The sequence below is a fragment of the Salvelinus sp. IW2-2015 genome, linkage group LG20 (assembly GCF_002910315.2).
Source record: "Salvelinus sp. IW2-2015 linkage group LG20, ASM291031v2, whole genome shotgun sequence".
Lineage (NCBI taxonomy): Eukaryota > Metazoa > Chordata > Actinopteri > Salmoniformes > Salmonidae > Salvelinus > Salvelinus sp. IW2-2015.
In genome coordinates this window covers 13,143,817-13,157,897 of record NC_036860.1, presented here as the reverse complement: position 1 = coordinate 13,157,897, position 14,081 = coordinate 13,143,817, and the positions used below count along the sequence as shown (strand labels likewise).

At 43.2% G+C, this 14,081-nt stretch overlaps 1 protein-coding gene across 1 annotated transcript in view; it reads left to right on the top strand.

Annotated features, from left to right (window-relative positions):
- Nucleotides 1-13,891, top strand: part of LOC111981078 (26S proteasome non-ATPase regulatory subunit 11) — a 19,047-nt gene extending 5,156 nt beyond the window's left edge. The window contains exons 2-12 of the mRNA XM_024012217.2: nt 6,014-6,115; nt 8,120-8,316; nt 8,660-8,717; nt 8,967-9,161; nt 9,569-9,713; nt 9,919-10,042; nt 10,264-10,389; nt 11,325-11,360; nt 11,555-11,606; nt 11,885-12,027; nt 13,727-13,891. Coding sequence (XP_023867985.1) covers nt 6,014-6,115; nt 8,120-8,316; nt 8,660-8,717; nt 8,967-9,161; nt 9,569-9,713; nt 9,919-10,042; nt 10,264-10,389; nt 11,325-11,360; nt 11,555-11,606; nt 11,885-12,027 — 1,178 coding nt within the window. The 3' untranslated portion in view covers nt 13,727-13,891. The remainder of the gene's footprint in view (nt 1-6,013; nt 6,116-8,119; nt 8,317-8,659; nt 8,718-8,966; nt 9,162-9,568; nt 9,714-9,918; nt 10,043-10,263; nt 10,390-11,324; nt 11,361-11,554; nt 11,607-11,884; nt 12,028-13,726) is intronic.
- Nucleotides 13,892-14,081: the final 190 nt, after the last annotated feature.

Sequence of the window (14,081 nt, the reverse complement as noted above, 5' to 3'; positions counted from 1 at the left end):
TATGTGCTAACTTGATTCCGCACCGCACACATTCATGTTACTCCTATGACCAGAGAAAGTGAAATATTCCTTGATAATAAAAAAATCTTACGCCCCTAATAATAACAATGCAAGCCTATCGATCCACTTTCCTCTCATTCATTGCAACTGCGTGCTGGTTGTAGTGTGAATGGAAGTAGGAGAATGCACATTTTATTGCTTATAAAAGTTTTGAATAGAAAGTGTTAGTAAACTTTTAAACTGAACTCAATCTTGTTTGTATTCGTTGAGTACCTATTAAGTATTTTATAAATATACACATCTACCTAATGTTTTTTGTTTTTAACTATGTGCAGTAGGCTATAGGACCTAAACATTATCAAGGCATTTTGGCTTTACTTGAATTGCCCTGCCAATACACTGTTCTTCTCAGACCAGTTTTTTTAAATTATATAAAAAATAAAAAAAATCGAGAGGCTATATGATCAAGACTGGTAATATATCAGTTGTACTACTCCTGAAGCACAGCTGAGAGAGCATACATTTAAAGAATGACCTTTTTTTCTGTGTTACTGGGCTGATGGTGCMTGTTTCTGATGGTCAGTCTCAGGAGGGAGAAGGCAACAGAGTGAGGGTCTGCCTCAACATCCCTCCGCTCTCCACTGCCACTGACCAAAAAGGGTCACTGTCTTCCTGCTGATGGCTGAACTTGAGTCGCACCGCACACATTCATGTTGTTACTCCTATGACCAGAGAAAGTGAAATATTCCTTGATATAAAAAAAATTCTTAAGCCCCTAATAATAACAATGCAAGCCTATCGATACACTTTCCTACTCATTCATTGCAACTGCAGTGCTGGTTGTAGTGTGAATGGAAGTAGGGAGAATGCACATTTTATTGCTTATAAAAGTTTTCTGACAACTGCAGTGCTGGTTATAGCGTGAATGGAAGTAGGGAGAATGCACATTTTATTGCTTATAAAAGTTTTGAATAGAAAGTGTTAGTAAACTTTTAAACTGAACTCAATCTTTGTTGTATTCGTTGAGTCTCTCTAGTCATGGTTTTGAAATCTCTCAGTATCAACTTTGTTGTAGCTTTATTTTACGCCTGCTAAGTTACTGCAAACACGGTAATCTGAGCCGTCCGATTGGCCAGTGGTAGGCCTATAGGGCACTTGATTTGCTCCCACCAAACCCGCCAAGAAGGCAGAGTTTGTACCTTCAGACTGTAGAWGGAATTGTCCGCAGAGCTCCAASACAGGATTGTGTCGAGGCACAGATATGGGGAAAGGTACCAAAACATGTCTGCAGCATTGGATGTCCCCAAGAACATAGTGGCCTSCRTCATTCTTAAACGGAATAAGTTTGRAATGACAAAGACTTCCTAGAGCTGGCCACCCGGCCAAACTGAGCAATCGGGGGAGAAGGGCCTTGGTCAGGGAGGTGACCAAGAACACRATGGYCACTCTGACAGAGCTCCATAGTTCTTCTGTGGAGATGGGAGAAGCTTCCAGAAGGACAACCATCTCTGCAGCACTCCACCAATCAGAACTTTATGGTAGAGTGGCCAGACGGAAGCCACTCTTCAGTAAAAGGCATATGACAGCCCTCTTGGAGTTTGCCAAAGGAACCTAAAGGACTCTGACCATGAAAAACAAGGTTCTCTGGTTTGATGAAACCAATATTGAACTATTTCGCCTGAATGCCAAGTGTCACGTCTGTAGGAAACCTGGCACCATCCCTACGGTGAAGCATGGTGGTGGCCACATCATGCTGTGGGGATGTTTTTCAGCGGCAGGKACTGGGAGACTAGTCAGGATCGAGGGCAAGATGAACGGAGTAAAGTACTGGGAGATCCTTGATTGAAAACCTGCTCCAGAGCGCTCAGGACCTCTGACTGGGGCGAAGGTTCACCTTCCAACAGGATAATGACTCTAAGCACAAAGCCAAGACAACACATGAGTAGCTTCGGGACAAGTCTCTGAATGTCCTTGAGTGGCCAAGCCAGAGCCCGGACTTGAACCCGATCGAACATCTCTGGAGAGACCTGGAAATGGCTGTGCAGCGATGCGCCCCATCCAATTTTTTTGTAACTAGGCAAATCAKTTAAGAACAAATTATTATTTACAATAACTGCTTTCCCTGGCCTAACCCGGATGACGCTGGGCCAATTGTGCGCCGCCCTATGGGACTCCCAATCACTGCCGGTTGTGATACAGCCTGGAATCGAACCAGGGTCTGTAGTGACACCTCTAGCWCTGACATTTAGTGCCTTAGACCTCTGCACCACTTGGGAGCCCATGGGAGAAACTCCCCAAATACAGTTGTGCCAAGCTTGTAGTGCCATACACAAGGCTCTAATCGCTGCCAAAGGTGCTTCTTTACTGAGTAAAGGGTCTGAATACTTAWGTAAATRTGATATTTAAATTTCTAWAAACCTGTTTCTGCTTTGTCATTATGGGGTATTGTGTGTAGACTGAGGGGGGGAAACAATTTAATAAATTTTWGAATAAKGCTGTAATGTAGCAAAATGTGGAAAAAGTCAAGGGGTCTCCAATCAGTCTTAGTTACCAAAATTCTAAACTTWATTAAATGCATCAGCGGAGAACMTAGGCCATATTCTTTATCATTGAGTCAGTGCCTATTTTGTTTGTTTTTGGACAGTGATTTTCTCCAAGTTAGGTGGACGTCATATTGCAAATGTCCCGTTAAAGGGGCGTAGAATTGCATGAAATGTTTATAAAGGGCCTACTTTTTCCTGTGTGAAGAAATGTAGGCTCTGATATTTCCTRTAGTCTAGGCCTACTCTAAGACACTGCATTGAACCGTATGTTCCATAATGCAATTAGCGGGAAAATAGCATTGTGTGCAGTTTCATGTGACATATGTAGATATCCTCTAAATAGGCCTATGCAACAACTAGCATTGGTGGCTAATAAACTCAGCAAAAAAAGAAACGACTCTGTCTTTCAAAGATAATTCGTAAAAATCCAAATAACTTCACAGATCTTCATTGTAAAGGGTTTAAACAGTTTCCCATGCTTGCTCAATGAACCATAAACAATTAATGAGCATGCACCTGATGAACGGTCGTTAAGACCCTAACAGCTTACAGATGGTAGGCAATTAAGGTCACAGTTATGAAAACTTAAGACACTAAAGAGGCCTGTCTACTGACTCTGAAAAAAACCAAAAGAAAGATGCCCAGGGTCCCTGCGTGAATGTGCCTTAGGCATGCTGCAAGGAGGCATGAGGACAGCAGATGTGGCCAGGGCAATAAATTGCAAAGTCCAAACTGTGAGACGCCTAAGACAGGGAGACAGGACGGACAGCTGATCGTCCTCGCATTGGCAGACCAAGTGTAACAACACCTGCACAGGATCGGTACATCCGAACATCACACCTGCAGGACAGGTACAGGATGGCGGCAACAACAGCCCGAGTTACACCAGAAACGCGCAATCCCTCCATCAGTGCTCAGACTGTACGCAATAGGCTGAGAGAGGCTGGACTGAGGGCTTGTAGGCCTGTTGTAAGGCTGGTACTCACCAGACATCACCGGCAACAACATTGCCTATGGGCACAAACCCACCGTCAACGGACCAGACGGGACTGGCAAAAAGTGCTCTTCACTGACGAGTCGCGGTTTTGTCTCACCAGGAGTGATGGTCGGATTCGCATTTATCGTCAAAGGAATGAGAGTTACACCGAGGCCTGTACTCTGGAGCGGGATCAATTTGGAGGTGGAGGGTCCGTCATGGTCTGGGGCGCTGTGTCACAGCATCATCTGACTTAGCTTGTTGTTGTTGTCAACGCTGTGCGTTACAGGGAAGAAATCCTCCCTCATGTGGTACCCTTCTTGCAGGCTCATCCTGACATGACTCTCCAGCATGACAATGCAACCAGCCATACTGCTTGTTCTGTCTGTGATTTCCTGCAAGACAGGAATGTCAGTGTTCTGCTATGGCCAGCAAAGAGCCCGAATCTCAATATCATTGAGCACGTCTGGGACCTGTTGGATCGCAGGGTGAGGCCTAGGGCCATTTCCCCCCCCAACTTTTTGTTGCCTTGTTACCCCACTCTTCCACCATCTCACAGCAAGAACTGGCAAATCTGGTGCAGTCCATGAACATTATTCCATTTCTGTTAGTCACATGTCTGTTGAATCTTGTTATGTTCATCCAAATATTTAGACATGTTAAGTTTGCTGAAAATAAACGCAGTTGACAGTGAGAATACGTTTCTTTTTATGACTTTGAGTTTATGACTAGGAAGGTGTCTTTGGCAGTGGTGTAAAAAAAAATGCAATTGTCGTACTTTGGTATAGATACCTTTTTAATAGAAAGTTACTCAAGTTAAGGTCAGGGGTACACTCAAACACTCAGACATCATTTACAAATGAGTCTGCCAGATCAGAGGTAGTAGGGATGATCATGTGTTCTTTTCAAGTGTGTAAATTGGACCAATTTCATGTCCTGCTAAGTAACGAGTACTTTAGGGTGTCAGGGAAAATGCATGGAGTAAAAAGTACGTGATTTTCTTTAGGAATGTAGTTTAGTAAAAGTTAAATGCCCTAAAAAACGACTTAAGTAGTACTTTAAAGTATTTTTACTTAAGTACGTTATACCATTGGCCTTTGGCTACTGGACAAGGATTTGATTTGAAAACCAATAGAACATAAAATAAAAAGGCTATTGGTTTCAATGGCATATGGAAGTCTTTATAAAATGATTGCCTGCACATTTGGTTGGATTTTGGCTAGGCTACKTTGAAGCAAGGTAAGACATGCCTCATGTCGTGAAACGTTCTGGCTTCAAACAATTAARTATGCTTTCGAAATGCATACTGCCTCCAGCTCATTGCAGTGGTGTGTGACGCACTGAAGCCTGCCTAGTTGCCATGCACTTGAATGGGAAGCGTACTTCAATTACCAGTTGAGAGAGAATTTGAGAAAAAAATGTTTAATCGTGGCCAGTTTAACGTTTTTTAAATTCTATATATTTTACACAAATTGTCTTTAGAATTGTTGAAAATTGATTGGGCTTATTAAAGCTGCTTGAGCGGTGTCAGAAGCTCTCGCGCTACATTGACTGGTAATTTCAACTAAAGAATAGGCTAAAATGCATTATTTCGTGGCTACTGTTAGCTAGCATTAGGACAAAAATGTCAGTTTACTTAAAATTAGCAGGCGTTCAGTCTTATGTAGTAGGTGGGATAATTCTGAGTACAATGCCATTTATATCCCTTGATTGAGGTACGTTTTCCAAGCCATATCTCACGCCGGCTCAGCTGTGTTAATCTAAGTAAAAGGCATTTCCAACCTTTTACTGTAGCGGAATGTATAACATTTGAATCATCTAGCTAGCTAAATGCTTTTTTCTTTTAGTTTCTTTTGATTTACACATTTTATTTAAATATTTGATCTAGTTTCGTTGGAGTTTAAACACTTGATYGTTGTATATATCATAGAAGAGTGTAATTGTCTTTAGGACAGCTGTTTTTAGTCAAGACTTTYGTGTTTTTGTTGTAMTGTGTGTTTTATTTAATGTTGTGTTAGTGTATGTAAATTGTTTTGTCTGAAACGTTGTACCCCCTGCTGCTATTGGACCAGGTCTCTCTTGGAAAATAGATATTATCTCAATGAGAAAAACCTGTATAAATAAAAAAAAATCTAGCTAAATGTTAGCGAATGTGATGGCTATCTGACAAATGCCCTTTTCTAACCTTATATAGCTAGCTAAAGTTAGCCAGATAGCTAGCGAACATTACTGAAATTGTTGACAGCAGAAGCTCCACAGATAGTGGCTGAGCCTTTGTTACATTGACTGCTAGYGAACTAGGTCCAATGTTGGACCCAGGGATGATTTCCCCAGCTAGCTGTCAACTGAAAGCAGTGATTTATAGATTAGCATCCCCACTGATTTGACAACTGATTATTTTTCTCTCTCACATATAGCCTAGATGTTGCCATCTATGAAGCTAGGTCTACGTGTAAAAGGTTGTCAACAATTTTTCTTCCATTTTTTGTTCCAGTAAAGCGGGACATCCAGGAGAGCGATGAGGAGGCAGTGCGTGTCAAAGAGCAGAGCATCCTGGAGCTGGGTGGTCTGCTGGCTAAGACGGGCCAGGCTGCAGGTGACATATCCTTCCTCCGATTTCAGCTGGATAAGTGCACATTCAGAGTAGACACATCACCTCTACTAGCGAATGATGCTTACTAGGCTTGTCACGATACCAACATTTTGCAAACAATACAATACCAAGTATCACGATACCGAGTAGTATCGCAATACCATGGTGAAATAAAATCTGTGGCCTAGCATCCTGTTAGCCCCGTCCCCCAAAAACCTGTCACTGAAATTCACACTTCTACTCAATACAACACATTTGAATTTAACTTCGCACTGTTCRGTGTATAATATAATACTGCATAGAATGGCTGATTTGCAAAGMCCTACCTGTGATTTGGCTGGAGGAATGGGAGGAAGGAATATACATCAGTGGAGGCTGCTGAAGGRAGGATGGCTCATAATGATGGCTGGGAAGTCGCAAATGGAATGGCATCAAACACATTGAAACCATGTGTTTGATACCATTCCGCTCCAGCCATTTTCAYGAGCCCGTCCTCCCCAATTAAGGTGCCACCAACYTCCTGGGATATACATACATAATGATCTGCATGTCATTGTGTCAGTAAGGGGAAAACAYTGCATGAAACCTCTACTCTTCAGTTAACACTGACACACACAATCCCTCCCTCACACACTGTGTCCCTCACTCACAAACACACACATAGACACTACTCCCAACTTTTAAAACATTAGGCACCAAACCGATTTTAAGGMGCACCAAAAATAAATAGATKTTTGATGTAGTTTAGGCTTACATTAGGCCTATATGTGTCCTACCTTTTTTGATGCACATTTCATGAGTAGCAGACCCTTTTTCTTCCTGTGCCAATCCAATTTTCCTAAACCTACTGTCAAGTTACCAGGTTGTTAGCTATYTAGGTAACATTACTGAACGTTGTTTGTTATCAAATCAATAATTTGCGACCTGGGATTAGATTAGAACGGCCCGTGACATGGTTTGTGAAATTATATAAAATCTCGGCGAATCCCGTTAGAAAGGAAAAAAGACATCTCCAGTAATATGGGTCGTATTTTTTGAACTGTTTAGGCTAGAGACGAGCCTTTTCTTTGCTGTAAAGCTGCAAGCATGCCTGTCGCGAAGCGGTGCTACATTYCCCCTCTGACACTGAGGCTGCATGACAGTGAACTTGCAAAGTCTACTCAGACTGGTCTGTGCTCCTGGTTACAACAGGCGATGAAATGATATCAACATTGCTCGCTTTGCGCGCTGCTCCAATGTAATAAATGTACCTATCTAACAGAAGACTCATCAGGGTCTGGGTCTGCATCTCCGCTCGCTATCACGGTGAAATTCTATAACAAAAAAAACTGATGGAGGAATAGATGTGAGTGAAAAGCGGGCGGAGAGAAGCAGGTGAGTGAGGGCCGGTAGGGTCTAGGGGATGGTGCTGGCTGATTACAGCTGCCACACGTGATGTGCGCATGAAATTGAAGTGGATATTATTAGACCTGCCCATACAAGAGACTAGTGGCTGTTGCTTCAATTCAACTGATTTTATTAACAAAGCTGACTTTTCTAAACATTTTATAACAGGCGCCAGCAGGTTCTTTCGATCGGTAGGGCTGAAAAAGTCAGTAGTATCATATGAAATGGTACTACGGTATTGTAAAAGGTTGGTATCATGACGTTTTGGTACCATGATACTAACTGTGGTACCAGTATACCGTCCAACACTAATACTGACTAGTGTTGTCATGATCTTCAGTATGGCTAGGAAACAAAACGCGAARCGTACTAAATTGCTGACAAATGCTGTGACAATGAACTTTTTCTATAATGTTGGTGAGAGTGACGGTGACGAGTTTCTCCTTGACTGTGCGCAAGTTTGAGATTGATTACATTGCATGCGGACTGCCCAGAATTACTGATCTACAAATCACCTTGCATCCCAAATACCTAGTCGTTGTGATCAACATTAGGTTTTCTGCTCCTCACCTTGGCTTGCTTAAACTGATCCCCCTCCAACCTGCTGTCTGTGTCCCTCAGAGCTGGGCGGTCTCCTGAAGTATGTTCGGCCATTCCTGAATTCCATCAGCAAGGCCAAGGCGGCGCGGCTGGTGCGCTCRCTGCTGGACCTGTTTCTGGACATGGAGGCAGCTACAGGCCAGGARGTGGAGCTGTGTCTGGAGTGCATCGAGTGGGCCAAGGCTGAGAAGAGGACATTCCTCAGACAGGCCCTGGAGGTGAGTAGTGGGAGAGSGGACCCCACTGGAAGGGAGCTGAGGGGGAGGCACTGACATGAGTGGTTTGGTTTGCCTCACTAGATGGTTTACAGTGGATGGAGATCAAGCCCGTCTTAGGGTTCTTGAGTCTATTTCGCTGTATGTAGTGCTGCAGCCTTTGCTGCAAGGGCCATTGGTGGATCTTGATGACACATTTCAATTTGGGAATTAAGTTGAAATTCCAAWTGAACAATTTWGATATTTTTCTCAGTCATCACCACCAGAGGTCCATTTTATGTTAAAGATGGTTCCAGAGGTGGTGGTATCCTTTGTCTACTCTCTCTCTCTCTCTCTCTCTCTCCAGGCTCGTCTCATCTCTCTGTATTTTGACACAAAGCGGTATCAGGAGGCGCTTCATCTAGGTGCGTTGATTTGCTTGTTTGTATAGAAACTGGAAATATTAATCACAGCAAAAAGAGCTGAATATGATTACAGTTGGCATTCCTAATAGGTGCACATCAGATACATGTTAACTCCGTTTTATACACTTCAGTTGACCAGTCCCAATTAAAGTACTTAAAAAAATTCCCTGCATATGTGCCAACTCTGGCTTGGTGTACTCATTCATGTCTCTCTCCCTCTCTTCCTCCTTCCATCCCTCTCTCCCACAGGCACCCAGCTACTCCAGGAGCTGAAGAAGATGGATGACAAGGCCCTGCTGGTGGAGGTGCAGCTGCTGGAGAGTAAGACGTACCACGGCCTCAGCAACCTRCCCAAGGCCCGTGCCGCCCTCACCTCTGCACGCACCACCGCCAACGGCATCTACTGCCCGCCCAAGCTACAGGCCGCCCTGGACATGCAGTCAGGTCTGCTACCCTCCATCCTCTTCCCCTACAACACCCACCACTAGTTCAGTCGTATGTCCACTGTGTAGGAGCGACCTCTGCCATTTTAAATTTTTGAACATTTTATCTGTCATTTTAAAGCATTTTACAGTGGTAGGGCATCAGCCAGCTCTTCCACATCCACCAAGCATAAAGGCCTGGATCCTAACTCGACGGCSTTTTCTGGTCGAGCAGAGGTGGCCATGCTGTGTTGTTGAGCTATTAAGTCCAGTTGTACATCTGATTWAAATTTTTACCTCATTGTACTCATCTGATGCCCTGGGTCTAAATCAGTCCCTGATTAGAGAGCAAGAATGACAATCRGCATTGCAACAGGATTTGAGGTCCAGATTTGAGTATCCCTGGTTGATAACCTCAACCTCCTACAGGGATCATCCACGCAGCAGAGGAGAAGGACTGGAAGACGGCCTACTCTTACTTCTACGAGGCCTTCGAAGGCTACGACTCCATCGACCACCCCAGAGCGATCACCTCTCTCAAATACATGCTGCTCTGCAAAATCATGCTCAACCTGTAAGCAGCTGAGCGCTCAACTCTATATGTTGTGTGTTATCATGATCGATGTGTAATCACTATATTATACTTACGCAATATACAACTTTGGAATTTGAGTAAATATGCAGCACAACAGTTAGTTATGGAGTTGGTTATGTGTGGATGATAAGAGCTTTAGAGGAAAGTTGATGTCTTGGATGAGTAACCTGTTGTCTTGTTGTAGTCCTGAGGAGGTCCAGGGTCTCGTCAGTGGAAAGCTAGCCCTGCGGCACGCCGGGAGACAGACAGACTCTCTGAAATGYGTGGCGCAAGCCAGCAAGAACCGGTCGCTGGAGGATTTTGAAAAGGTAAGGGCATGTTGAGTGAACTGAATAGCACTGAATAACATCGATGAACAGATGCTGTTTTTATCCCTTGCGTTGTTTAGCCCCTATTGTTGTTTCCTCAACACCTGTTTTACTCTTCCTCTATTTATATCCCCCTCTTTTGCTACATCTTTACTTTCTCCCCTCCCATCTATATCATTCTATTTTACCCATTTCTCACCTCTACCCCCCCCCCTCTCCAGGCCCTGACAGAGTACAGAGGTGAGTTGAGAGATGACCCCATCATAAGCACACACTTGACCACGCTCTATGACAACCTGCTTGAACAGAACCTCATCCGTGTCATCGAGCCATTCTCCAGGGTACAGGTGAGCTTACAGCTGAGCGTTTTGTGGAGGGTGGGGGCATGCTTTCCAGTCCAGGACTAGGTGTTTGTTCTTGTAAAATTCCTTAAGAATTCGTGAAGTCTGTAAAAACCCGAATTTCTGTGTTTTTAAGTAGTATGCTTGAAAGAGAGCGACTCCGTTTGGGCTGATCTGTCACCCGCTAGCACCTCCCCCGGTAAGAGGGGAATGAGGCAACCTCAGTTACACACAAGGGAACTTTATTGCTGTACACACTCACAGCAGACAGGGAATAGTATTGGGAAGGATGTGGATCTGTAAGATAAGCAGTAATGAATAGGCTGTACAAAATTAGCATAGCATGAATCCAATACATTAGCACAGCAAGAGCACTGGTAAGGACTGTATAAATATAAAGGTCTATAGGTCAAGGCTATATAAGCAAACAATTATCATTAACTACTACCAATAGTAAACACACACACACACACGCGTTACAACAATAACAACAACTCAGTTCTGCTCGCACTCCATCCCACAAGTCCACTCAAAGGAGTGAACCGACACTGGCCTGTACAGTCAGAGGAGTTGTCAGGTGTCCTGCCCCCTAACAATGTACCCCTTAGCAACCCAGGTCACGTGTTTGACAGGCCAGTTTATTCTACTCCTAGGGTCGTGGGGGTTGGGGAGTGGAGTGTGCAGCTTGAAAGGGATGTGAGATGCTGATAAGTCACTGGCAGGGAATTCATAACGAGGCTATTTGTAAAAGGCTAGTATTAGTTTGGCTYTATTCAGGTTGGATTTTTCGTCTTGTAAAATTCTTTACAAATCCTTAAAGTCTGAAGTTCAAATTGCTCTGTTTCTGAAAGTAATATTTATTTTGTTATTGTGTCTATTTGTTTTGCATTGTTGAGCTTGTGTTCCAGAACACTGATAAGTGTGGTTCTGTCTCCCCACAGATGGAACACATTTCCACCCTCATAAAACTCTCCAAGGTAAGTCATCGCTTATTACATATTTTTTTTATATTTTGCCTTGTCTGTTTCCTTTCTTAAAATGTTGCTCTGTCGACTGAAGCAGCAATGTAGAAGAAAAAATAAATAAATCAAGCATTGGTGTTCTTTTTACTCCATTCATGGTGTGTGTGTGTTTATCTGTGTGTCGATTTGGTTTCTTCACTTCTACACAGGGAGATGTTGAGAGGAAGTTGTCACAGATGATTCTGGACACAAAATTTCACGGTAGGTGTCTATGATAGAAGTGTATGTGTTCGCAATTTTCACTATGTAGTATTTTGRACAGTGAAGCTAAAACTTGCCGACCAATCTAAAAGTTTTACTTTTCAAATAAATACATGGGGGAGTTTAAATCCAGATTTCCTTCTCCCGTCATATTAGTCCCATAGTTGTTGRTAAAATGTAATAATTAACATCAAGTTAAAGACAAAACATTTTTTAGGTCTGTTTTTTTGTTGCCTTTATGTACCTACTTGAAACCATCCCTCCACCTCTCTCTCTAGGTATTTTGGACCAAGGCGAGGGTGTGCTGATCATCTTCGATGAGCCTGCAGTAGACACAACGTATGAGGCGGCCCTGGAGACCATTCAGAACATGAGCAAAGTGGTGGACTCACTCTACAACAAAGCCAAGAAGCTCACATAGGTCAGTCTGTCCCGTAAGCTTGCTAGCAGAATTGGAGTGATATAGAATAAATGTACAGTACCAGTACCAGACACCTACTCATTCAAGGGTTTTTCTTGATTTTGACAATTTTCTACATTGTAGAATAATAGTGAAGACATCAAAACTGTTAAATAACACATATGGAATCGTGTAGTACCCAAAGTGTTAACCAAATCAAAATATGTTTTATATTTGAGATTCTTCAAAGTAGCCACCCTTTGCCTTGATGACAGCTTTGGACACTTGGCATTCTCTCAACCAGCTTCACCTGGAATGTTTTTCCATCAGTCTTGAAGGAGTTCCCACAAATGCTGAGCACTTGTTGGCTGCTTTTCCTTCACTCTGTGGTCCAACTCATCACAAACCATCTCAATTGAGTTGAGGTCGGGTGATTGTGGAGGCCAGGTCATCTGATTCAGCACTCATCACTCTCCTTGGTCAAATAGCCCTTACACAGCCTGGAGGTATGTTGGGTCATTGTCTTTTTGAAAAACAAATGATAGTCCCACTAAGCGCAAACCAGATGGGATGGCGTATCGTTACAGAATACTGTGGTAGCCATGCTGGTTAAGTGTGCCTTGAATTCTTCTAAATAAATCACAGACAGTGTCACCAGCAAAACACCTTCACACCTCCATGCTTCACGGTGGGAACCACACATGCAGACATCATCTGTTCACGTACTCTGCGTCTCACAAAGGCACGGCGGTTAGAAACAAAAATCTGAAATTTGGACTCGTCAGCCCAAAGGACAGATTTCCACCGGTCTAGTGTCCATTGCTCGTGTTTCTTGGCCCAAGCAAGTCTCTTCTTCTTATTGGTGTCCTTTAGTAGTGGTTTCTTTGCAGTAATTTGACAATGAAGGCCTTATTCACGCAGTCTTCTCTGAACAGTTGATGTTGTTACTCGAACTCTGTGAAGCATTTATTTGGGCTGCAATTTCTGAGGCTGGTAACTCTAATGAACTTATCCGCTGCAGAAGAGGTAACTGGGTCTTCCTTTCCTGTGGCGGTCCTCATGAGAGCCAGTTTCATCATAGAGCTTGATGGTTTTTTCGACTGCACTTGAAGAAACTTTCAAAGTTCTTCAAATGTTCCGCAATGACTGACCTTCATGTCTTAAAGTAATGATGGACTGTCATTTCTCTTTGCTTATTTGAGCGGTGCTTGCCTTAATATTGACTTGGTCTTTTACCAAATAGAGCTATCTTCTGTATACTACCCCTATATACAACTGATCGGCTCAAAAGCATTAAGAAGGAAAGAAATTCCACATTAAGCTGTTTGCGAGAAAACGAACTGGTGTGCAAAGCTGTCAAGACAAATGGTGGCTACTTTGAAGAATCTAAAATATATTTTGATTTTACWCTTCTTTTTTTTGGTTACTTCATGGTTCCATGTGTATTAGTTCATARTTTGTCTTCACTATTATTCTACAATGTAGAAATGGAACAAATAAAGAAACCCAGGAATGAGTAGGTGTGTCCAAACTTTTGACTGGTACTGTATGTTGAATATGTGTACTTGTTATGTATGACAGCCCTGGGACAGTTTCCCGAACACAGATTAACCGCTTTAAATTGAGTATGCTATTTAGTCCATGACTAGCTTGATCTGTGTCCCTAAATCTGCCGCTCCAGCCAGCCAGTTAATCACATTTCCATTTTCTCTTTCCGCAGAGGAGACCACCTGTAACCCAGCACAGAGYGTGTCCAGCCAGTTTGTGAAGCACTCCGGGATGGGGAGAGGGTGGTGGGGGGGGTGTTCGGACTCAAACAACCCAGCAAGWAAATAAACCAACTGACCAACCCACAAACTGACATGGCTAGGCTGTCGCCCACCCCTCTTCAATTCAGACTGGGTACATTTTTTAAAACTGTTTCCCCCCAACGAACATTACAACTACTGGCATCTCCATCACAGGTTTCTATGTTCCTCGGCATCCCCCTCCTCCCTTCCTTGCTGACCATCAGGGAATCTTGTAAAGAAACATCTACATAACATGTATGATACATATAGGTCTCTGAAAGAGTG